Source organism: Mirounga angustirostris, unplaced genomic scaffold, assembly GCF_029215605.1.
Source record: "Mirounga angustirostris isolate CCGP_5_RB_7025 unplaced genomic scaffold, mMirAng1.0.hap1 SCAF_1, whole genome shotgun sequence".
NCBI lineage: Eukaryota > Metazoa > Chordata > Mammalia > Carnivora > Phocidae > Mirounga > Mirounga angustirostris.
In genome coordinates this window covers 76,508,598-76,535,225 of record NW_026991709.1, presented here as the reverse complement: position 1 = coordinate 76,535,225, position 26,628 = coordinate 76,508,598, and the positions used below count along the sequence as shown (strand labels likewise).

Below are 26,628 nucleotides of genomic sequence, written 5' to 3'. Positions count from 1 at the left end.
TGAAAGTGTCAGGTTCCAACTTCTGAGGCTCTTCTACTGGTCATTGTAAATAGGCATTACATTAGCATTCCAGCATAACACAAGTTTCTTCCCTCTGTGTTTATGGAATTATAATAAGGAAGGAGCACAGACATTTCTGCCTTTACCCGACCATGTTCACTTTGGTGGAAAATGAGGGATGAATATTATTCTCATTAACCTGGTACAGAGCTGGCTTCATTCATATATACAAAAATGTATGGTAGCAAAGGGTCCTGTGTTTTGTTTAATGCTCTGCTATCACCATTTTGAAACAATAATCTATGACCAAGAGGCCCTGCATTTTCATTTTGCAATGGGTCACAAAAATGATTTTGCTGGTCCTGCCTACATAGCACATGTTCTTCTTGGCTACATTGATCTGCCCTCAGCCTCCAATCCTACTCTGTCAACATGTCCATTCTCTTGTCAAGTCAAAGAAGCAAATGAGAAACTGTTGTTGCTGTTAACTGAATGCTTTTTAAATTAATTTCAAAATGCTCGTTCCTATGGCAGGTTTATGACACTGATTTTTAACAAAGCTCTGCAAAGTATCCACGTAGATTTCCAATCATGCAATCCTTAACTTTGGTGGGTTTGTTGTTGTTTGTGTTCTAGGCAAATTAAAAGCTAGTAGTGTTGGTTTTAGGCTTTTAATTTTGTTTTAAAGACACCTGAGTACACTACTTGACTTACGGTTCCATAAAGTAAGATTTAAAAAAAGTCTGAACTGAAATGCATTTTCCCATTCTTGTCTTGGATAGTAAGCAGCTCTTTGTCTACATCTGGGAATTCCAGCTTTATGATGCATAAGTTGAGGCATTAGATTTGGAAGCACACTCTGTTGTTATTAAGTAAAATATTTCCCCTGAACTGTATAGAATTAAAAATGCTGGCATTTAAAAGCTTAGCCATCAGCACCTCCAGTGCTATTAATGACTGGGAATCCAGTTTCTGCTTCTTTAGTACCACCCAGTATGCTCAATCTTCCTGCTATTCCAGGGGTCTCCTTTGTGCCTCTGAGGTTTACTCATTTAGGCATTCTCCATTTCTCTTAAGTCCTTTGAGAAGCACTGAGTGTTTGTTCACTGGCTTTTTAGAGCTGGTCCCAAAACTTTTCTCTTTACATATGTTGAAAAAAAAAAAAAAATTCAAAGGGCTATGTTTCTTTGTTCTCATCCAAGCCCACAATTAGCCCCAGTTCCATTCTGTGTAGCTGGAAGGAGGAGGAAAGGGGTGGCTCCACGCATTTTACTGCCTATGAGAAAGTGCTCAGCCGGTTTCTTTGTCCTTTTCGTCAGGGCCGGCTGCTTCCCTAATTGTACCGCTGTAGGGAAGCACGTGCCTCTGGGAGCATTATCTGATTCCTACAGGACGTTCAGGAGTGCTTTGCATGCTGACCCTTAACTTGAACACAAATAATATCTTTTCAATCCCATTCCTAGGCCGCTGCTGCAGGCTTGCATACCTGAGGACTTGAATTCAGCCGGGGGCGGGGTGTGGACGCCTGGTGGGGCCTCAGGTTTTATTCTCTGCCCCCACCCCCCAGTTGTCTCACCTGAAGGTTTGCCTCACCTGTCAAGAGGGGAAGCTGAAGCTGGAGGACAGGAGAGGAATAGGAGCTGCAGAAGTCAGAGGGGAAAGAAGGCAAGACAAACAGCTGCTCTTGTCAGCATGGGGAGAAGTGTAAAGAGATTAATAGTTATTTGAAGAGCAAATGGGGACGTGGCATCCGGCCGTGGAATGCGAATATATAAATGTACTGGAATGGACATGCGGCCTTTAACATTTAGACAGATGCTCTCTGGACTGAATGGAATGGTGGAGTTCGTACTTTCTCCTCCCTGTGTGAAATACCTAAAATTTAGTTAAATAATTTGCTTTAATTACGATTTTTATCCAGCTTCTATTTCTTTGTGAGTCTGTTCTTCTCCATAGTTTTACTTGGTTGGGGACTCTCAGAGTTATCCTTCAACTGAAGAGCCAGACTCCTCATTTCCTTTATAAAACAGGTACCAATGAGACTGCTTTTCTCTTCTTGCTTTTGCTTTATTTTCCACTTCGCTAACTTGAAGAAACAATGAGATCAATATGTGTCAGAAGTTTTCACACAGGAAAAACTGTACCATACAGTGGTTGTCCCTTCTGGAAATGTGTCTAGTTTGACTCCAGTTTAGGGAGGACTTGAATTATCTCATCAGGCTGACAGGTGTGATGAGCTGGGCAGGGCCCTGGACTCAGAGTGAGAAGATTTGGTTTCAAAATTCCCACTCTTTGCTTATTAGCTGATGCTTGAGCAAATCACCCCCCGCTCTCTGATAGTAATACAGTTTTTTTTTTTTTTTGCAGATTAAGTGACAAGTCAATTCATTCTTTCCATACACATCATATCAAGTGCCTACTCTGTACCCATTTGCACAGAACACCTAAGAGCATCAGGCAGAGGAGTACATGAGCTAACATACTTCTGAATTATATCAAATACAGAATGTAAATCCTAACTAGATGGTATTCCTCTTACACATGTTCTACTCTGGCAAAGAAGAAACTGCTACAAAGAAAAGGAAAGAACAGATGAAAAATTAGGCTGTGTTTGGATGTTATACTAGCATGTTATCTTTAAAAATATCTAGGTGGCTCTCCCTAACCTTGCTACCCATGCTTCTCCAGTCTTGATGAACTGAGTCCTTAGGGGCAGGGCGCAGGTGGGGCATTCTTCATACCCTGGGACAGAATTTAGATAATAAGACTACAAGGAAATTTGGAGGACCTCTGATTTTGCTCCATATACAACAATTTGAGGCTTAAATCCCCTTTAGAACATATCTATCCAGTGGTCTTTCTCATTCTGAATACTATGGCAGGAGGGGGAAAAAAAAATAGCAGGTGGTATTCATTTATTTTAAAGACCTTCCATACAACTACTGAGCACTGGACATTTTCGCCCAGTTTGTTAATAAGCACACATTATATATATATAATATATATTATATATTATATAACAACTTATATATAATATATATGTTATATATATATATATTATATAACAACTATATATAATATAGTTGATGCACAATGTTACATTAGTTTCAGGTGTACAGTGTAGTAATTCCAAGCCCCTACCCTATGCTATGCTTACCACGTAGGCAGCTACTGTCTGTCACCAGGCGATACTACAATATCATTGTATATATTCTATTTTCAGGTGCTCTTCAGGAGACCACAGCCTCCAAAGGCTGCACATGAAGCTGTGTGATCTGTGCAGGTCATTGCAAAACACGTGCAGGCCTCAGACTTCCCTTGGTGTTTCTGTGTATCACAAATTAGTCCTTCTACCGAGTATTGTGAGGGTTCATAGATTCAAGGTCAATTCTGTAGAATGCATGCACCAAATGATGATGCCTTTTCAAAGCAATGATCTGCCGCTGACACAGCTAACCCTGGGGTTTCTGGGTGTCCTGCAGCCACAGTACACGAACCTGGGGCTCCTGAACAGCATGGACCAGCAGATTCAGAACGGCTCCTCGTCCACCAGCCCCTACAACACAGACCATGCGCAGAACAGCGTCACGGCGCCATCGCCCTACGCGCAGCCCAGCTCCACCTTCGACGCCCTCTCTCCGTCCCCCGCCATCCCCTCCAACACCGACTACCCGGGCCCGCACAGCTTCGACGTGTCCTTCCAGCAGTCCAGCACCGCCAAGTCGGCCACCTGGACGGTAAGAGCCCCGGGCCCCTGTGCGCCCTTCAGCCTGACCCCTGCATCTGAGGGGGGTCTTCACTGGCCCTCCTGGGGGCTTCTCCTCTGTCAGAGCTTACAGATCCATTTCGAACGGTGGACGGTTTCTCACTGTCCTCCAAGGACATTTTGCTTTTGAATATATAACCCTGAACCAGAGAGAGAAGAAGTGCCATTGAGTGGGAAAAGCCCCGATCCTGGAAGCAAAGTCCTATGTTCTGGCAATTTCAGGAGATCCATTCTCACCTGCTTCTTGCTGTTGTTGGGGAGGGGGGTCCTTCCTGTAAAGGTTTTTGGAAAACTATAAAGCATTATGCCAACAAAAATTATGATAGGCATAGGATACGTGTTTGCATTTCCAAGAATGTAGGATAGTTACCATCTCATGATTTTGAAGAAGTAAATGTCATATTAATATGTGGTTAAAAAAATTGCAAACATGGAGTAATAAATTAAAATCTCATTTATTATGGAATGGCTAAATTCATTTATACATGTAGGTTGTATAGCACAAATCATAACTTATTGTTACTTATATATTTAGCACATTTAGAATTTTTTTTTCCTCAGAGAAGCCTCTAAAACTGTACATCAGAGTCCTCAATTAGTCCAAAGAGATTCTGATTAAAAGTGTTGTGAAAAAAGAACTTTGCACCTGTAACTCTTCCAAGAAAACATGGAAATATTTTCAAAAATTAAAAAAGTATATAAGAATGTTTATTCTATTTCAAAGTTTGTTTTGTAATGTATTATAAATAAAGTTCACATATCAGGGAGGAGACTTACAAGACTGGTTTTAACTACTTGATCAAAGAATGCCCAACACCAAAGTGGCACACGTGTTTTTCAAACAACTTTATATTTGCATGGATTATAGAAGTGCTTCCAAATATTATCATCTTACTGAGAAGTAGCTTTAGAATTGTTTTAATGGGTCTTTCCAACCCCCCTTTGGCAAATAGGTTTCTTTAGAAAGTATTTTACTTTTTATGTCATAGCATCTAGTTCACTATAGCTTTAATTCAGCTGTACATCGTTTATAAAACAATCTACATTTACAACACTACACCCAAATGTAGTTTCACATGTGTTCCCTCATTTTGTCTTCACTTCTTTGTGAACTAGGTAGGACAAGTTTTATAATTCCCATTTTCCTAATGAGCAAAGCTAAGAATGTGGAGATTAAGTGACATCCCTGAAGGGACAGAGGCTTTTGTGTAGCTGGACCTATTTCTGATTCTGCCGTCCCCCACTGGATAGTGTTCTATCTTTCTTTTTCTACTGTTCCACATCAGGATGTTCAAAAGTGGTCTAAAATTTTATATTTGTGCTTTTCTTTCACGGTTTGAGAAGCGGTTCTGTCATGGTTCATATTTCAAACATAAAGTCTAAGTAGGAGCCTAAAATTTGATCTTTCTCCCATGTGTTGTTTATCACTTGTGTCACAGTCTTGAGTGTCTTTTGCATTAATAATCCTGGAGATGGACACTAAAGGTGAGTAACCTTAGAGTCCATAGGCCTTAAGTAAATACTGGATGATCAATCTAAGTAATACTTTGCTGAAGATCTGCTAAAATAGTCATTTTATAAATGGAGCATGGTGTGCTTTAGAATAGGGGTCACCGACTGGGTGTTCACAATCCCTGATCTTCCCGGTTAACAGTCTCTTGTTTGCATACCCAGGCCAAGCTCCACTGTGTTAGGAATAAGCACATCTGAAGGGCTGATGGGCATACTGAGGCCACTAAATGATGGGGCACTTCCCTTCTAACATGGTTTAAGAACCATAGTGTTGGAGCTTGCTGCACATGGAACGTTAAGTCGGTCTCCCCTCGCCTCCCTCATCACCTCCTCATCCAGAAATCTTAAGGTTCTTAAGGTTTTTTTCCAGATTGAACATGATTCTGAACCATCAAAGCCCCTTTCTCAGAGAAGTAAATTGTGTCACAGCAAAAAGGCTGGGGAGCTATACCTAAGTGGTAGGTTAAAAAGGAAAGAAAATGTCTTCTGGAGTATACTTACTTTCCTTACATGGGACAATAGTGAGATCAGTATTCTGAATGAAGGGGTAGGCACTGCTGTTATGGGAAGAGCCACTGTTTGGGAGCCAGAAAACCTCAATTCTAGACATGATCATCTTTGTGACTTTTTAGCCAAGTCACTTTGTCTTTCTCAAGTTCAGTCAGTACCTCTGATGAGGATAAGGATGAGTCTGGTGAAACCTACTTTCTTTTCTTATGGTGAGGTAGTATTAATAATCAGCATAGGAGTTCTTGGGAAATGTGGGTGGCTCAGTCGGTTAAGCATCTGCCTTCAGCTCAGATCATGAACCCAGGGCCTGGGTTTCCAGCCCCGCAACTTCACATCAGGCTCCTTGCTCAGCGGGGAGCCTGCTTCTCTCCCTGCTGCTCCCTCTGCTTGTGCGCAAGCTCACACACTCTCTCTCTCTCTCTCTCTGACAAATAAATAAATAAAATCTTAAAATAGGACATTTTTAGAAAGACTTAGGTTCTCTTTAGGTATTTTGCCTGCCATTAATGAGGGGTCTTTGTTAAGCTGTTTTGCCTTTCTTGGGTTTCTCTTCAGCTGTCTACAGTCTACCCTATAGATTTTATAGGACAAATGATTGAATTAGATGTCCATTCTCTCCTGCCAGTGTATCACATGGTGTTTAGAGTTGTATTAAGTCCTTTTGTGTTCACCATCAGTTTTATTTTAGGCCCAGGTGCCTTTCTCCTAAATTTAGGGCACTTGAACCGTTATCGGAGTAGCTGTTGAGATCACCTAAAAACACCTAAGCTGCACCATCTAACTCTCTGAGACAAATTATATATCCTCCCACTTAAACATAGACCTCGCATTTTTAAAAGTATTGTCTCACATGTTCATTTAGGTTGAGCCTCACAACTAAGGCTGTTAGCCCCACTTTTATGAATGAGGAAGCTTAGAGAAGTGAAGGTAATAAGGCTGATCACCGGTCAAGGAAGGCGAGGACCCCCGGGTCCCCTCACTCCCAGTGCAAGTCTCTCTGCCATCCTGTGTAGATGGGCTTTTCTCCCGATGGAGAGAAGGAGACGTGCCGGGACGGACAGGCCCCGTGTGGTACGGAGGGGAAGCCCAGCTGATGGAGGACTTTTTAAATGTCATATTACACACCACCTATTTCTTTGGCATCTGTGCGTCCTAAAGCAACTTTTCAAAATAAAATACTATCATTTACAACTGCCCACAAACTGGAAGCAGCAGAAGCTGCTGTCATTAGGAGGAGCCACGTTTAACTGCATCATCTTCTGGTAATTTTTTAATAAAAAACCTTTTTAGTACCATTTTATCACTTGTCATCATCCTCCCGTGTTTTCTCTTTTAATTCTGGTTTTACTCAGAATTACTGCCAAAATATAATTAATATATTTAAAGCATAGATGCATATTTGCTTTCTCTATTTTTTTAAATAACAAATGTGATTATGTTTCCAGTTCTGTAAAAACATGGTATTTATTTTAAACGTCTTCCAGTGAAATAAAATGAAGTGTGTTAACATTTTTCCATATTCCTCACAGACCTACACACATACATTCAAACCCAAACCCACACTGAATTTAGGACTTAAGCTTCAGACTCTTTTCTTATTTCTACAGTCTACTAAGCTCAGAGAGGCCTCCCATTTAACATCATGAAGTGCCGGTCTAGTATTGTAGTAAGGAGTCATGAGTCATCAGACAGTTGACAGAATTGTATGTTAGAAATGGCAAGAGGGCCACCTGGGTGGCTCAGTCAGTTGGGCTTCTGCCTTTGGCTCAGGGCATGATCCCGGGGTCCTGGGATGGAGTCCCTCATTGGGCTCCCTGCTCAGTGGGGAGTCTGCTTCTCCTTTTCCCTCTGCCGCTCCTCCTGCTCGGGCTTTCTCTCTCAAATAAATAAATGAAATCTTAAAAAAAAAAAAAGAAGTGGCAAGAAAGTTAGGTGTGGATTTCAATTCTGAAATTTGCTCGCGGCATATGGGACCTGCCCAAATGGGGATGTTAATACTGACTCCTTATTAGGAGGCTTACATGACCCAGGTAGTGCTCTTTTGGGCACCTGGCTTGTCATAGACATATAAATGTTTGCTGACTCTGAATTCCAATCCCTTTGTTTCATGAGCTTATTACAGTTTTGTGAGATTTCAGTTGTATAACCAGTAATAATTTGAAAGAATGCAGAGCAAAATGTTTCTACTTTTTTTTTTTTTTTCTTAGTGCTTTTGGGCAATTCACATGCCTATGCCAGCCCCAAGAGACTGTGATACTATCCACTATCCAAATATATGAATAAGATGATAGAGAATGGTAACAGGCTGTCCCATATGCAGACTCCTACAGGGTGTCTGCCCAGGCAGACACAGGGTCTCCTCGCCAGCACAAGGAAGGGCCCTCTCCAGATTTTAAGAAACTGTTGACTTCAGCATGTATTTTTCATTTTTTAATCTGCTCCTTCATTTATGGGTATGTCTTTTTTTCAGTCACCATGTTAAATAAAGGCTAGCAGTGGATTTCACTCATGGAAGAGTCGGTATATTGACTGGTGGTGGCAGAGTCCTGGAGGGAACCTGCATGCTCACCAGCAGGAACTGTTTCAATGGGTTGTGACATATCCATGTAGTGCATTACTCTATGGCCATTGAAAAGATTCGTATGTACTGACCTGGAATGCTTTGGGAGTTGTTGCTAGGGAAAAGATAAGCTTTGTATGGCACCTACTTGAGAACAGAGAGGTGTGGTGAGGACACCCCTTCTGGGAGCAGAGTGCTCCCTTTCCCTGGACTCTAGTGATCAGGCCTCTTTGGGAATATAGGTCAGTCTGTCTTGATTATCAGCCTCACACACCTTTGTCAGTTTGAGAGCTGTTTTTTGTTGTTGTTTTGTTTTTTTAATAACCCATGGCATACAGTATCATCTGTGTGCAAACACTGCAAAAAGAATTTCAGGTTAGTGTTTTTTTGCTGTGCTTTGTCTGAGGAAAAAGTCCTGGCCGTTGGCCATTGGCCAGACAATAATATTTTTTTTGCAATTGTCCTTTCTCCCTTCATACATTTCAAGGTCTTGGAGGCCAGGGCTTCTGACCTAGTGCCCAGCACACTGTCTAGCATACAGTAGGCCCTTAATAAATATGAAGAAACTTTGTTTTCTCTTCCTGGCTAAAGGAAGCAATTACAGTTCCAAGCAATATGCCTCAATTCTGACCTTGATTGTTAATCATCCGTAAATGTGATGCTTTTTGCCTCTACCCATGATTTATAGAGAACATTCTTCCTTTGCCTTTCCTAATCATGCCAGCCTCATGTCCTGTTCAGGGCTTTGAAGAATCTGACTTGAGCAAGTGGAGAGATTAGGGAGGTGGCATTTGAAAGGAGAACAGCCAGTTCCCCGGAGAGTTTCATTGATCCCAACATATCAGCCCTGCAAGCTCTCTTGCCTTGGCTTCAGAGGCGAGCTGAGATGCATGCCTGTGGCCCACCCTCCCTGTCATCAGGTTACCTGAAATGTAAGACTTCCAGAATAAGGCTGCCAGCTCTGCAGAAATCTAATGCAAGCCAGCCCATTGCGTGGCCCTCTGGAATCTCGGGACTCTTAAGAATAGCCCATCAAAGGACATGATGTACAGACAAACTTTTTCATGGTGAATATGATTTATCAACTTCTTTTCACAAAGGAAACACTTTTGTCCTCAACATTTGAGCTTTAATTGGGGCTTGAGCTGATCTCACATTTGAGTAGCTGTTAGATTTTATTGCTGAGAGACAGGAGAGAAGTCCGCAGACTTGGCTCCTGCCAGTGATACATTTGTTACACATAACAAGGTTATTTTCACTTCCTGACATAGCTGTCCTGTAAATCTCTTGAGATACATATAGGAATGCCTTTTTGTGCCCCTCTCATGAGGAAGAAAACAATAACACTGAGCACATTCACCTGTTAGCCAAGCTATTTCTTAGTTCACCAAGCATTGAGGAAGAATCTCCTAAATAAAGTGCTTGAAGATTCTTGGCGATGGTTCATGTTACTTAGTTAACCCTTGATTGGAATTAAAAATGAATTTCCATTGCAAGACATGATGCAGGGCTATTGTCCCCAGGGCAGAGCAGAATAACTTCATCATCATGTTTACCCTAATTTGTTTAGATTGACTCTAGGTCAATGTATTTGTGATAGGCCAGTTTCACCTAATGTTTATGCACCTCCCACACTATTCTGAGTGATTTGTTTGAATGCACGATAGAGTTTTTATTTAAAAATAAAAATTTGGGGGGCACCTGGGTGGCTCAGTCAGTTAAGCATCTGCCTTCTGCTCAGGTCATGATCCCAGGGTTCTGGGATCAAGTCCCGCATCGGGCTCCCTGCTTAGCAGGGAGCCTGCTTCTCCCTCTGCCTGCCGCTCCCCCTCCTTATGCTCTCTCTCTCTCAAAATAAAGACATAAATATTAAAAAAAATAAACATTCTGACACTGATTTATTGTATCTAATATGATGAGAACTACCACTTATTAAAATAAATAAATAGCGTATTTAAATAAAGCTGGCATTTCTTTTTTCCACTACAAAGTTTTCTTTTTTTCTCCTTGTTCTTTCTCCTGATCCTCCTCTTCCTCCGTCCTTTCCTCCCTTTCTTCCCTTCCTCCTCCTTTTTCTCCTTCACTATGTTATTAGTGGTGGTCATTTTTTGTTTTGGCTTTGTAGATATTACCAGCCACTCAGTACCTTGTTTTTTTTCACTGGAGCTTTGCTTTCCTGGAATGGTGGATTGATATTGGGAAGATCATGATATAAATCCATCACCATGGGTGTTTTCATCAAGAATGGGAATCGGATCATCAGGCCCTTTTGGTTTAACAAATCATTTTGACTAGAAATGGGCTACCTGAGAGGTGGCAAACCCAAATATCAGTGGGAATCAAGTGATGAGAACGGGGATAGCAGCAAGATGAGATCGTGTGCCCTGCCTAAAGGGGTATGTACTTTGCAACCTCAGCCTGTTGTCTTAGGGGAAAGTAGACCTGGTGTTAAAAGAATAATTTTTCAGAGACAGCTAGAAACCTGGATTTGCATGTAATGTCTCCAGATCTTTAAATGACAATAATAATTTTGTTAAAAAAAAGTTATAAAATCCTACAGACCAAACAAAACAATAGGCATGCTGAATGTTGTCCCTGTCATATATTGAACAGTGACAAGATTGTTCTTTCTCCTGACCTCTTCCTCCATCCTTCCCTCCCTTTCTTCCCTTCCTCCTCCTTTTTCTCCTTCACTGTGTTATCATTAGTGGTGGTCAATTTTTTGTTTTGGCTTTGTAGGTATTAGCAGCCACTCAGTACCTTGAAGATTATGTGAAGTTTAAATAATATAACTGGAAACTAAAGCAAGTATCTAAGGGAAAGATTACCAGTAAATATATTCCATTCAGAAATAATTCTCTATCCCTTTAAAAACTTGTATAGATTAATCCCTTTCTACAATAAACCGAGCAACACACTTGTCATTGCAGATTTTTCTGTTTTTTTCTTGCAGTAAATGACTTTCACCTTCTCATTCCAAGTAAAAATTTTACTGTACACAAAATATAATAGTGTGCATTTTGTATCCTTTGTCTAAGGAAAGGATCTTATTTGTTTACTTTTGTTTTTATCATTAGAGAATTTATGGGACTCTATGACTTACCTCTCTAAAATTGGCCAAAACTGTAATCAGAAAAGAGCAGTGAGATTTAAGGGGCTTTGAATAAATTTTCTCAGCTCATTAACTGATAGCTTATTTTTAATTGGCACATAGAGAGCGTGCTGGAATAAAAATGACCTGAAAAGTGAGGTATAAACAGAGAATAATGGCATAAGAATTCTTTAATGACTCAAAAGAAATACAGTATATCATTAAGCTTGACAAAGATCCCTTAAAATCAGCCCAGAATGATGTGTGCCATTTATTGAGGGAATGTTGCTCCGAGGGTATTCCCATACCTGAGTCCTGCACCTTCCCCGCTCACATTCCCAATAATTAGCCATTTCCATAGTATGACCAAGTCTTGCAGTGGTTCCCATCCCTTCCGATGGAGAAGGACAGATGTATTTTTCTCATGAAGGGGCTTTAGCAATCACCTGTCGTCAAGAGTAAAGCAACTGCGTGTAAAATAAATCCTCACAGTTTTATATCGCTAGCAATTACCATGTCTACTCAGGTCACCATGACTGGAAGAGGACTTGAGATAACATAGCTTTCTGCCCAACCACTTCTAATTCTTTGAGATTAAAGGAGAGTTTATTGTAAGGAAAAATCTTAGACTCTTTGAAGCTCTGCAGATGTTCTGTAGACATGGAATGGCTTTTAGAACAAGGGGTCCTGTAATTAGACACATGGAGGTCTAAAGGTAATGATCTTAGCAGCAGTCTCTCCTGTGGTTTTTAATAGTGATTACGGCCCCATCATCAGGCTGCCCTCAGGTGAAATTTAAAAGAAAATTTTATAGTAGCCAGAGATCCCAGATCTAATTCATTGTGAGGTAAATTTGGGAGGGATTCTCACTTTACAAATAGATGAGCATTCTCATTTTAGTTTGAATCTAATAATGAAGACTCATGATGTCTCAGTGGAAAAGAAAACAGTATAATTTGCCACTTTGTTATTGTGTTACTAACATCTGAAGACTTGGAATGTAATTTCTGATTGTGTTATGCCGAATAGGGAATTTTCAAGTTCACCAGTCATACAGGTATTCCTTCGTGGGGTTACTCATTCAGTTTTTATTTTTACTTTTTATACCATTTAACCAGTATCATCTACTAAGCCTTGTGAAAAATATAACGAAGGTGAATATTCCATTTCAAAATACTTGGGAGGGGGCAGGGGGAGAGGGAGAACCTTAAGCAGGCTCTATGCCCAGCGAGGGAGCCCAGTGGGGGGCTTGATCTCACAAGATCATGACCTGAGCCGAAATCAGGAGTCAGACACTTAACCAACTGAGCCACCCAGGTGCCCCCAAAATACCTTTCTTTTTACTTGAATGGTTTCCAAGTTATATTAGATAGGATGTACAATGATTAATTAGCTTAAGGGTCCTCATTTGAATCTGAGAGCTCATCTGACAGGCTCATGAAGAGCGTGGTCCATGAAGTAGAACACAGGACTCAGAGGGCAACTTTTGGGTACTAACAAGCTTTGTGATCTCGGGCAAGTTCTTCTGTGTCTGCCCATCTGCTCAATGGGTCTTACAGTACTTACTTGGCAGGATTGTTGTGAGGCCTAATTAAAGTTTATGAAGCTCTTTGGGAGCCTGAGAGATCAAGTTCTAAAAACATAATATGTTATTATCTTACCCTGGATTTTTGTTTTTAGATTTACGTGCTGAATGCTGCATCAGTTCATGCTTACAATTTAGTCAGTTTCTTGGGGTTTTCCATTTATAAGCAGAGATGAATAAAACAGTATAAATATATAAATCCCTAGAAATAAAAGTGGAATGAAAATATACTATATATATTATGTGTGTGTGTATATATGTATTTTTTCTAATATAAAATAATTTCTTCTTAAAACATGTTTAATTGGATCCACAACTGTTAATCAGTTACTTTCTTTCTTAGTGTTTTATTGGTAACATTTCAGCAGGTCAAATGATAAAGTTTTAAATTGTGATCATTTTTATGGGGTCAGTAAAAGAAAAAAATACTCTTTTTCTTAAAAATACAAAAATAAACATGCATATTTATATAAATATAAATATGTTACTCTAGTTGAGTAACAAAGGAATTTTTTTTTAAAGATTTTATTTATTTATTTCAGACAGAGAGAATGAGAGGGAGGAGGGTCAGAGGGAGAAGCAGACTCCCTGCTGAGCAGGGAGCCCGATTGGGGACTCGATCCTGGGACTCCAGGATCATGACCTGAGCCGAAGGCAGTCGCTTAACCAACTGAGCCACCCAGGCGCCCAAGTAACAAAGGAATTAATTTACAACAATTATAATTTGGGCTTGAAAGATATTTCTTCCTTCTCTCTCCCCTGCTTACTTACTTTTTCCTTCTACCCTGTGTGTTAAGATTTTCATATTTCATATTTTCATATGTATGAATATAGAGCCCTGGTGTTTAACAATATAAATTGCTTCTACTTTTTTTTGTTAACTATTTTGTATTCTTGGAAAAGCAAATCTCATTTTCCCATAAGAACAACATTGTTATTATGGATTATATTTCTGACCAAGGACTTGTCACCAAGTAAGTTATAGATATGATTAACTGTATGTCATAAAAGCAAAATTCTGACCACTATGATCCACTGTAATAGTTTAAAATAGCAAAATAGGGGTACCTGGGTGGCTCAGTCTTTAAGCGTCTGCCTTTGGCTCAGGTCATGATCCCAGGGTCCTGGGATGGAGCCCCACATTGGGCTCCCTGCTCAGCGGGAAGCCTGCTTCTCCCTCTCCCGCTCCCCCTGCTTGTGTTCCCTCTCTCCCTGTCTCTCTGTGTCAAATAAATAATAAATAAATAAATAAATCTTAAAAAAAATAAATAAATCTTAAAAAAATAAAATAGCCAAATAATTCTCATAATCCTGTAAAACTTGCTTAAATATCTGGAATGCCTTAATATGTGTATTAAGTTTACTTATAACATAAAATTTGAAGTTATTTTTATGAACTTGACTTATCTAAAACTGATATGCTATTATGACAAACATTTTAATTAATATTTTGATATGCCAGAATTTTGATGCACTCGATGTGTAATGATCTGAGATGCCTATGTTTCTCAAAATTTTCTCTAGGAAAATTAGAATAGATACTTACAAAACATCTTCCTGTTGCTAAGAATTCTATTCAAAAAAGAATTCCGTAGTGTAGACTAGGCTTTATTTTAAGAATTTGAATAAATTTTTAAAGGTATTATTCAAGATTTTGCTTGTAAGGGGAAAAAAAAGAGAAAAAACTGGATCCTTTGGGTCTAAAATTCTAGTTTTTGTTGCGTGTGTTTACTATCCCTGACCATCACCACAGTCTTCAAAGCAGAGCAGTCTTAAGAAGATAAAATGTCCCAAAAGCAAGTGTTTAGGAGAAAGGCTGTGAGTGCTAATGGAGCAAGCTCTGTTCCTTTGCCTTAGTGATTGATCATGGAGGTCTTTGAGGACACAAGTTGTGTATTCGACTCAGGATTTGGTGCTTCCCTTGAAATATTATCTGTTCAAATTTATCACCTACACTCACTCTTTTGACCTTTCTGTACAAAACCATAGAATTTGTACATAAGGCCTGTGGGAAATGGTGTTTGATAATTAGATAAAGCGTATTGATCGGTAGGTACATTAGAAAGTATTTTCATAATAGAAATTTGGAGTAACTTTTTTTATACTCAACAGTTAGGATAGATGTGTAGAATATGTACCCTATTATGATAATTAAGAATTTCTTCTTGAACTAACCCACATAGCTAAGTAACCTCTTTCTCCTTTGCTTATTCTCATGCCTAGAATATGTTGAACTTATATAAATCAATACACACTCATTTAAAATAGTTTAGTTTAACATTATTCCCTTTGAGTTTAGAAAGGCACCTGACAAATAACTATTTTAATCAGTCTTTGAAAAATATATCATCCACCTCTAAGCGTTACCATAGGTAACTCATTCTTTAGACTTACGTTATTCTTTCATGGTGTTCACTGGTAATGGATCGTATTTGATGTTTATCTTCAAAGACTACAGCTTATACTTTTATGTTTAGGTGTCACAAAAGCATATTTTGCAGATACTTCTATTTTATGTCTGAAGGTACTCACATAATGTAACAAACAGTAACTTATCTGTGCACTTTTTTGGTTTAAAAGCTAGAATGGCAAGTTGAGGGCAGACACAAGGTCTAGAGAAAAGATGTCTCACTTAGCAGCAGAAGCTGAAGGAAAGGAAAATTTATTCCAGGCTATTCACTAGGACCCTCTAGAAGCATTAAATATATAGCTATTTGTAAAAGTTCCTGTAATGTATTCCTATTTCAGAAGTGATTTCTTACCTACTGCCCCGTGGTTTTCAGCTATAATGCTTTTCTTCACACAAACATTATAGACATAGGTAGAAGAATAGTGATGAGAAGAGTCATTTTGTTAAGTTTTTCTAGAATCTCCTTTCAGCCTCTATCCAAGTGTGATTATCACCTTGGATACTTGGGGAATAGGAGCAGGGAGGGGAAAGGCGAATCAGAAGGTAAAAGAACAGAGGGGGAAGGGAAAACAGTTTGTGCAAAAACAGCAAGCTGATTCTTCTGTAAAAGCATAGGGTGAACTCTTTAAGTTTGTTAGCTGGATGTTTTCCGAGATGCTTTAATAGTATATTTTCATAATATGGATTTCTAAAATGAGGAGAAGAGCCAATCCAATTGAAACTGAATATTAAATTCAGTTTAAAATCTTGGCTTCCTTGGTTAATGTATTCTATAATCTCCTGGGTGTTTTTGCTTCCAAGAGTGAGAGCATACCTCTTACTTCCTTCAGTTTTCTTCTTAGGAGTGTTGACTGAGCTATTTCAGGAAAGGAGAAGAAAGGGACTTCTTATTTTCTTTTCCCTGGCTAGCCTTGTTCCTTTTTGAGAAATCTGCATTTTATACCCAATACTAGGTGTTCTTAGTCAATAAATACAGTAAGCATGTCATTCTATATACTTTCCTTTTCAGTGCTTTGAAATTTCCGGCAAAGAAGGTCTCCATAATCATCTGCCAGTATTTTAGTGAGATAAAGACAAGCAATACAATTTTAAGTCCCCTTTCTCTGTGTGTACTACTGATGTTTTGACTTTGGTAGGTATCAACTCTTTACTTAGTGCCACAAAGTAACTGAAGCAGTATTTTAATGTAGATGCATTTTTTTTTAATTTTATATGTTCTTTCTACCTGTTAGAAATATTCTTTTATTACAATTACTTTTAAATCTAAGCTTTCTTTCCCATTGTCTCAAAACATAACCTAACTTCACAGATTTGAGTCCAACCTTCATTGTGTCTGCCTTTGAGGGTCCTAGTGAGTATATACAAAGAAATGACCAGAGTTGCTTGGATATCTTTTGTCACTGATCTCAGTAGAGGGTCATTTGTGCTCACCACATGGAGAATGCATAAAAAAATAAATAAATAAATTAGAAGTGGAAGGGGATTCGAATGGATATATTTTGCCTGGGTACAGCCCACACTCTTATACAAGCAGTGTGAGAGGTTACATCCTTCTAAAACTTGCTTACAAGCATTCCCAAACTAACAGATTCTCTTTTTAGAAATGGTTTGACAATTTGTTTTGAAGTTGTCACTTGGGCATATGGTTGTGGGGCACAGATTAGCTCCTAATTTATTGCTCTCTGAATGTGTTTGACATCGGAATTTAGACTTCAGAAGCAGAAAACGGAATACTTGGAAACATTTAAGCAGAATAGGGGATCATCTCTTTTCCATCAATTCCCAATTTAAGATGAAAATGTTCTCTCAACTGCTAACTTACAATGAGATGTAATATGACACATACAATCCTGTAAAATATGGGAGATGCTCACAGTGTATCATTTTTAGTTATCTTGCAGGACTGATGATTACAAATACTGTGACCATCCTGGTAGATATCCAGCACATCTTTGCCTCTTCCTGAAAACAGGGACTGTGGCTCCTTTACTAAAGTGAGGACAAACAAAAGTGCCTAAGGAGGCAGGGTGGTGAGTGGAAAGAATTCAGTCTTTGTGGGTAGATAGACCTGGAGTTGAATTCCTCCTCTCTCTATCTATGTGGCCTTGGGCAAGACACTGTCCCTAGGGCAGCTTATTCATCCCTAAGATGGGAATAATACATCTTTAGGTAGCACTTTATTAATAGGATTAAACATAATGAATGTAAAGTACCTAACACTGTGCCCGGCCAATGGTGATTTTTTAATTGGGTGGGTCATAAATTTAGGATTAGAATTTAGCCTAAACCCACCACATTCATGGATTCCTTGGGCACTGTAATAGGGAATCCTCTCTAGGGGAACCTCTAGCTTCTGCTGCCACCATTTTGTGGTGGAGGTGATATATTAGAACAGTACTTTAAAAAACTTTTATCACAATTAGGAGCAGAGACAAATGAATCTCTACCTTGGGCATCCTGAGGGTATAATCTGAGCTGGTCCTGAGTCTAAGAAGACATAGACTTTCTGGGCTTTTGTTTTGTTTCTGTAAAACATTTCCATTTTTTTTTTCATTTTAATATCTTTAAATATAAATATTTCTTTTCTTTTTATCTAAAAAAGAGTCTTTAAAATTTTAGCTCCAGGAAGATAAATAGCATTTATCTTGTGGCTTTGAGTTACACCCAGGCATACTGCCATGTATATTTCTGATGTACGAGTACCTTAAACAATTGTTCAAGAAGAACAATTTTGAGATAAATTACTGTACTCTGGAAGACAGCACTGAGGAGTAATTATTTTTACAGCCTCAACCCAATCAGAGCTAGGACCCATGCTATGAGAAAGAGTGATATTGTTATTCAGTTGCGCAGAGCTCCTTCTTTATTGCCCAGCTTTCCTGAAACTAACCACATTCTAGACTTGTTTGGATGACCCCAGCGGGCCCAATCTCCACAAAAGAGAGGCAGTCACAGGGCAGCAGATTCCAGCTCAAAGTGAAGAATGGCCCAGTTTCTATAGCAATGGAATGCACTGCCTTCAGTGGTAGTGAACTCAGCCACCACAGTGTGTGGAAGCAGGTGGGACCCTTGACTCAAGTTTTAGATGAGAGAATGAATCAAGTAGCCTCTGAAGTTCTTTTGAATTAAAAAACCTGTGCATCCAGAGGAGAAGTCTTTTGTGGCTGGAAAGAAAGAGAAGGACAGCAATGGATGACCTGCTCTGGGCCAGGCAACTGGTTAAGTGGGGAAGAGAGTGGACTTTCCAGACAGGCAGCAGAGTAGAAACACAGGGGCGAGCAAGCCTGTTCTGCCCTCCCCAGGACAGTCATTCCACTATTCTGCTCAAAGCTGTGGTCATGTATGGGAAACTGCACAGGTTAAAACTCAAAAGGTAGGATGAGGCCAGCCTATGCGGATCAAGGCATCTGGACTCTATCCCACGGGCAGTGTGCTGACACTGACTACTTTTTGAGCACGGGAATTATCATGCTCAGATCCGTATATTAAGCCCATTAATCCAGGATTGTATGGAGGATGGTTGAAGAGGGACTGGAATACAGGAAGCAGTTTGTAAAATGCTACGATGGTACAGATACTTGATGGTGGGGCTGACCACTCACCCATGATACAGTGCACTTGAGCCAGGAAGGACAGACATGAGAGAGCACGAGTGTCAGATGTGGAAGTCACTGCTTCCAGGGGCTACATAGGAAGGAGGGAGGAGGGCCGGAAAGCCAGGGAAGGAGCTGAAATGATTAACTGTCTTACTAGCAGATATATGTTAGTAAACGGTTAGCAGCCATTTTCCAGCTGGAGTTTTGCAAATCATTTAACCTGCCCGGTGCCTCTGTTTCCTCATCTTTAAAATAAGGATAATGATACCTACACTCCAGGGTTGCTGCGAGGGTCAAGTGAGTTAATGAGGTGCCAGTGGTTTGTGAACTTGGAAGTCCATCCTCATGCAAACTGTCGCCGCTGCCTTGGGATAGAGGCAGCAGGTAAGGCGTGTAGCTTCCTGTCTTGCCAAATTAGCATTCACATCCTTTTACTGAGGTTCTAGCTGAAGGTCCTGCTTGAATGAGATGATTATTATCCAGCCTATTTCAAAACTTCCTGCCAGGTTCTCTCTCACCCCTGGTAACAAAAGCCAAAAGCCTGCTAGCCTCCAGACACTTGACCCTTCTGCCTTTCCTCTTTCCCTGAGGAGAAAGCCAAGTAGTCTCTAGAATAGAATGCACACTCTTCTCCTGGGATGATGGAAATGGCTGGCTGTGGGAGATAAGGACCTTTCTGTAAGGCTCTTCGAACTAGGGTATGCTGCAGGTGCTTGCTTGTGGGAGTATTTTCTCATTAGGATGACAGCTGTCATTCAGACAGCCTTGCCCCTTCTTACAGTGCTTGATCCCAGACACACTAACATGTGTGCCTCGGTCATCAGCCATCCCTTCCAGGGACTGATTTCCCCTTGAAGTGCCAGTGAGGGGAGAGGCCCTTGTCAGAATTCTCATGACTGAATCATTGCCATGAGCTAATGTCTCCAGCTTCATGAGTCACTGCTGGGCCAGGCATCAGTTTTGTAGGTCAGAGAAATGAAGACGCACGTTAGCCTCCCCTGTTGCCATTAGCCCGCATTGGGGAAGGCAAGCGGTCGTCAGATGGTGGCATTTTGGAAATCCGGTGTTTGATCTTCTCTGTAAGGACATAAGTGAGTGGAAGGGCTTAAGAGTTAATAATGATATTTCAAAAACCCTCTAATTTTTGTGTGTGTTTTGTTTTGCTTTAGGCAAAGTAGGTGAAATGATGTGTTTGGGAGATGAATGTTCTTGGAATAGGCAAGATATAGCTTGCAGGAGAACATCTGTAACCAACCCATTCTGCATGAGACAGGGCCAAGGCGTGTTTGTGTTTTAGTGCCTGTTCGAACATGTCTCATTTTAAAAAGATTTATGAAGTTTTAGAGGATTCTCTGCAAAATATCATTTCTTTATAAAGCAAGCATAGGCATTAATAGCCTAGCGGTTAACATACCTACCGTCATGGTGTGGAGGCAGTGCCAACACTGAGCCCTGTGGTATATATGAAGTGGATATGCAAAATAGTAGGAATATCTGGAATCGTTCATGAATCTACCTGCTAGCCTAGCAAGAGGCACAAAGAAATGATGCTTTCCAAAGTTTTTAATGTTTCCGATAGAGAGTTTGTGCAAAACGTAATGAGAGAAATACTTGGATATTTGCTCCCAAGTACTCAAGGGTATCGCTCAAAGGTCGATCAAAAAGAAAGTAACAGAAGAGGGAGGGGACAGAGGCTGGTGAGGGAGAATAAGCTTAAGTGCCATTAATATCAATTAAACAACAGGATTTTGAATTCCTTTACCTGTCTCTGGGCTTTGTCTTTATATATATATAAATGTGTGTATATATATAATATGTTTACATTTATATACATTTGCTTATATATACATGTATATATTATATGTATACATATGTACATACATATATATTACATATACATTCATATATATAAATTATATATACATATATATGTATTATACATATATCATATATACATTGTATACACACACACACACACACGCACATAGGTAATACCCTGTGGGGGAGAAAGTAAGAAAGCGAGAAACCTACTTGCTTTTTTGTTTTGTTTTTATTTTTATTTTTATTTTTTTTAAGATTTTATTTATTTATTTGAGAGAGAGAATGAGAGAGAGAGAGAGCATGAGAGGGAGGAGGGTCAGAGGGAGAAGCAGACTCCCTGCCGAGCAGGGAGCCCGATGCGGGACTCGATCCCGGGACTCCAGGATCATGACCTGAGCCGAAGGCAGGCGCTCAACCAACTGAGCCACCCAGGCGCCCCTGTTTTGTTTTTATTTTTTAATAGACATTACTTCTGTACCTTCTTAAATCTTGGTGCTTTAAAAAGTAATGGCATTTTATGGCAGTGATCTGCTTCTTGACACACCTTTTGGAGAAGAAGGTTGGGTGTCTGTGCTGTCATTTACAGCAAATACTCAGAGTTTAGAAGAAAGACAGTTCAGTCTTCCCCTTCTGGCTCCTTTTTTAGGTCTGTTAAGGATATCAGCTGCATGGGGCAAAGGGCAAAGAAAGCAAGGAAAGGATAGGGAGTGGTAAGAAAAATAGTAAGGAAACTTCCCAAGCATAACGTGTAGTGGTTCTTTTCAGCAAAATGAATCTTTTGAGCTTCTAAAAGGGAAGTTTGTGTACTGAGTTTTCTTACTCATAAAACTGATTTTTTTTCATACTTTCTGAGGCATCTATAAATATTGTATGCATGAAGGGCAGGTGTTGCCCTCTGTATTAGAAAATTCAGAAGTATTTTGTCACTTAAATTTTGATTATATTTCATCATTTTCTTGGAAAAGCCTTAGTTCACATCCAGAAGCTTAATTTCTCTTGTCCATACACCAAAATGTTAGCAATGGATCTAAGAAATAAAACCATGCATATTTTTCATTTTAACTATTTTTCCTTTTTCAAAAATTTTTAACTTTTCTTGGTATATCAAGACACAATTTTTTGAGGGGAAATATTTTAAAAGATTTTATTTATTTATTAGAGAGAGAGAGTGCACACAAGGGGGCAGTGAGAGAAAGGGAGAAGCAGACTCCCCACTGAGCAGGGAGCCAGACATGGGACTCGATCCCAGGACCCTGAGATCATGACCTGAGCCGAAGGCAGATGCTTAACCAACTGAGCCATCTGGGTGCCCCTTTTTGAGGGGAAGTATTAATAAAATACAGTATAAAGGAACTACATAGAAATAAGGATCTGAGTGACATATCCCAATAAAAAGATAAAGAAGATTCTATTTTTTTTTTTTACTAGTAAGTTTTAAGAAATACCGGCTATGTGGAGAGCTCAGTAATTATGTGAAAAACAATGTTAATTTTTTTTCCTGCAATATTTAAAATTTTATCTTCTTAGAAGCTTTAGAATAATTTCCGCCCAAACTGGGTTGACCGAGCATACACTTATCATGGCTGTCATAGTATTTCCCACCTGATGCTTCATATGTTTATATCCTATGTGTATGCACTCATGTCCCCAAGTATCTTTGTTGAAGCTAGGTCAGAGGCCCCATATCAGTACGTCTCAGTTGTTAAAATTCACTGAACCACACCTTTAGTTTCAAAGTGCATTTCTTAAACACCAAAAGGTGCAATGTGAAGAAAAACATGCATTCTCCATAGTTTACTAGTTGGGGTGATGAAGCTAGTTACCAGAGCCCAATGAGACTCCATTTCCTCCTCTTTCAAGTATAAATAATCTTGCTTGCAGGTTATTGAGAGTGCAGCACGTGACACCCACAGTCCAGTGCCTGCCACTGAGCAGGCCCTTGCTAAATCAGCCTTGTTATTCTTAGACCTAGATGCTGTAGGGTAATCATATTAATAGACAGGTAAGTTAGCCTTCTTCAAAGAGCTCACAGTCTATCAGGCAAACTGATAAACCCAGCTGTAATTCAGTGTGACAGGTGCTATAATCTGTCTGGAATGTCCCCCTACCCACCACCCTCCTTGTCTGCCAGGCAGACTCCTACTCATCCTTTAAAACTCACTGAAAGCTGTAATTGTAGATGAAGCCTTTCCTTGCCATATCTCTCCCCCTGACACACGCACGTGCGTGCGCGTGCACACACACACACACACTCAGGAGTTCCTTCTCTTATGTTCATTACATGTTGTACACACATTCAGAATCACAGTGTAGGGCACGTCTGTCTCATGATTACCCTGTGAACTCGGAGGCAATCTGTTATCTTAGTGCTGGCACATATAATAGGTCTCAATAGGTATTTGTCAGATAGTATTCCTTGTCTGAACAAAGTGTGATACAGCCCAGAAAACACACCAGTTTGCCCGGCTTCACTGAGGAGTTAACATATAAAGTTGGCTCTCCAAAGATAAGCAAGGTCTAGCAGTGGGGGAGAAAGAGAAAGGATACTCCAGATAGAGGATCCAGGTGAGTAAAAGCATGGAGACAGGAACACACTGTGTAAGTCTCAGAGGAGGAAATGGTGGGGTAGACCCGGACCAGGCAATGTTTGGGAGCACGGGGGAGGAGCAGGAAACGGGGCTGGAGAGAAGGTCACAGAGTCAGATTGAGAGCGGCTCTGGGTCATCTTCTGCAGTTTGCCTTCAGTGCTGTAGGCACTGAGGAGACATGGAAGGACTGTGAGTAGGGCAGCAGTGGTGTGGAGGTGGGAAGACTGGGCAGAGATGCTGATTGGGTGGCTGTTGTAATGATCGGATAAGAGATAAGTGATCAGGGAAATGCAGGGCAATGTGGGGTTTGGAGTGGACTGGGAGTATATATTTCAGAGACAGAAACTCACTCTCCATGACTGGGGTTGTTTTGACTACTAACAATAGCATTTTTCACACAGTTGTTGTAGAGTTACTTTTTTTTTTTTTTTTTAAGATTTTATTTATTTGTCAGAGAAGAGAGCACAAGCAGGGGGACGGACAGGCAGAGGGAGAAGCAGGCTTCCCACTGAGCAGGGACCCGATGTGGGGCTCGATTCCAGGACCCTGGGATCATGACCTGAGCCAAAGGCAGACATTTAACCGACTGAGCCACCCAGGTGCCCCGTTTTAGAGCTACTTTTAATCAGGACTATAGTAACAAAGAAGTCCAGTGATCTATTCCTCAAGCATTAGGGGAGGTTTCGGCGCAATGCTTTACCTTTCTTCTCTTAGAATTAGTCTAGGCTATTTATCCCAGTGCTTTGTGTGTGTGAGAAAGTACCCACATGTGTGTAGTGGCCAGATGAAAAAACGCTTCCTGTTCTCTCTGCTTATGCCTCACATTGGAAATGTCTGGGAGGAAATTTTATTGATGGAAAAGGAGGAGCTCTGGCCGGGGAGCCAGTGACGGTCTTGATGGCTTTGGCCAGGCCAAGCTGCTGCTTTGGGCCTCAATTGTCTTATCTATGAAAGAAACACATCAAACTAAATATTTAAGCCTTATTCCTGTTTCTTACCCTAGATACAAGAATGAACACTTTGGCCTTTTATTGGGTAAAAATAATATATATAACCGTAGCTCAAAGAAAACAGAGGCATCCTTTATTTTAGTTTTGGGCATAGTGGAAAAAAAAAAAAAGCATGCTATTCAAAAAATAGCAGTGCTGTTTTACGAAGTCAATCACTAGAAAAAAATGTATTTGTGCTTTGACCCATGGTTGGCCCTCAACAAATGTTCAGTGAATTGAATTATAAAGTCTCTTCATTCCTTTTGCTGACCGTTAGAGATCATGAATTTATTACAAAGGATATTTACTGTTAACAAACTACTTTTATTTTTACTGGTACACAGAAAAGGATTCACAATTCTTTACAGGTACCATATTTCTAAGTGCAGCTAGGGGAATGGGACCAAAAGAGAAGATTTTGTAAATCACCTGCCGAGAGATCCAAGCATCTGAAAAGAGGAACCAGGAAATCAATTACATGCTTCTTCCTGCTTTAGTGCCTGGAACATGCTGTTTCTGAGACGTGTACTACATAGATTGCTCTAATTGATACTAAATATGATTAAGAGCTTTAAGCATTTATTTAGAAAGCCAGATCCATGTAAAGAAGTTAGAATCTGATTGTCGATTTCTAGAGAACCTGCTTCCCCTTCTTTTGTCCCTGATTATTTGACACAGATATTAAGGGAAGGAAAGGCAGAGCTGGAGAAAAGGGCATGTGTTATTTTAAAGGTGTAATGAGGCAGTTTTCAGAGCAACTTCTTTGAAAATTAGTTCATTTCACTTCTTAACCAAATCCAGTATCAACGATTTCTACACTTCTCTGACAGCTTTCTTCAAATATTTGCACTTTCTTTCCTTTAATTAACACACCAAAATGTAACCTTCACTTATTTTCAACCAAATAAGCTATTTTCTCGGGGATAAATTTGTATTCATTGAGCAGGTGTACTTCATCTGATATACAGTCTCTCTTCATACAATTCGGGGGTTGTCAGTACTAAGTTAAGAATTAGCTGCACTGTCAACTTTCATTTTCTTGGACTCTGGAAAGAAAGGCAAGTGGCTGTTTAGTAGGATTAGAATAGGATGGGGGGGTGATGAGAGAGAATCAAACTATTACTGACAAAGATAGTTCGGCACATCAGGAGTTCAGATTTTAGATATGACAAAGAGAATCTGGGTGTGAACAAAGCTAGACCTTTATAAATTATAGTTAAGAGCCACCCTTTTAACAGTCTACCACAGTTCTTGATACAGAGGATTGATAACTTGTGGGTTTGAAAAACAAAACAAAACAAAAAAATATCTACCTTTCAATTTGATTTACAGTACCTCCCATTTTCATGGCAAAGGTTAGGGACAAAGTTCATTTTATCACATTAAAAAATTATTCTAAAATCATCTGGAAATTGGATATCAGCATTTATTTTTTTGGAGTAAAAAACTTTCAGTTTAGTAACAGGGGTTGAAAAATAATTAGTATCGTTCCTTTACGTAAGAGTGAGTTTGTATCACAGACCTCAGTGATGTATTTACTCATTCTCAAATATACTTCTATTTGTTTTATATGCATCATTTCCCTTTACATAGCATGCCATTTTGTTGTTCTTTTATTACGCTTACTGCTTGAGTGAAGGATGGATAAGGTAAGGTCTCTGTCTAAAAGTTCATAGTCTTCTGGCTGGGAAGACAAATGAACACCTATAATTATAATAAAAGACAAATTAATATGTGTCACAAGAAAAAATAAAGATATATATTTTTTTTATCTTTGAAGGAATCAGAGAGTGTATGGACAATCAGTCAATACTGTCAGAATAAAGGAATGAGTGTGTAAAAGCAGAATGGGCACAATTTATAAGGTCTGGCACAATTAAAACACAAAACAGTCATATAGAACTCTGTCAGGGTTAAAACAGTGTGTGCAGTTATTCTACTAGGGAAATGGAAAAATCCCAACCTGCTTTTGCTGGATGAGATGGGCCAGAAGTGCTCACTCCGAGGAGAGGCCTGTGTTTATGTTGTCTGTGTGGTTTCCCTTCCCAGTGGCAATGCCACCAACTCGCCCTGAAATGAAAATGGGGAGGGACTTCAAAGCCAAGTTAGGTGAGAAGTCTTTACCCTCTGTCACAACGACAACAAAAACCCTTATAATTTCAAAATGAAGGATAGTTATTTAAATCTTCTGTTTCGGGTT

At 39.8% G+C, this 26,628-nt stretch overlaps 1 protein-coding gene across 2 annotated transcripts in view; it reads left to right on the top strand.

The window, feature by feature from the left end:
- TP63 (tumor protein p63) overlaps positions 1 to 26,628 on the top strand; it is a 234,479-nt gene that overhangs the window by 147,282 nt on the left and 60,569 nt on the right. For both annotated transcript variants that reach the window (XM_064581768.1, XM_064581824.1), the window contains exon 4: positions 3,483 to 3,737. In XM_064581768.1, the coding sequence (XP_064437838.1) occupies positions 3,483 to 3,737 (255 nt within the window). The remainder of the gene's footprint in view (positions 1 to 3,482; positions 3,738 to 26,628) is intronic.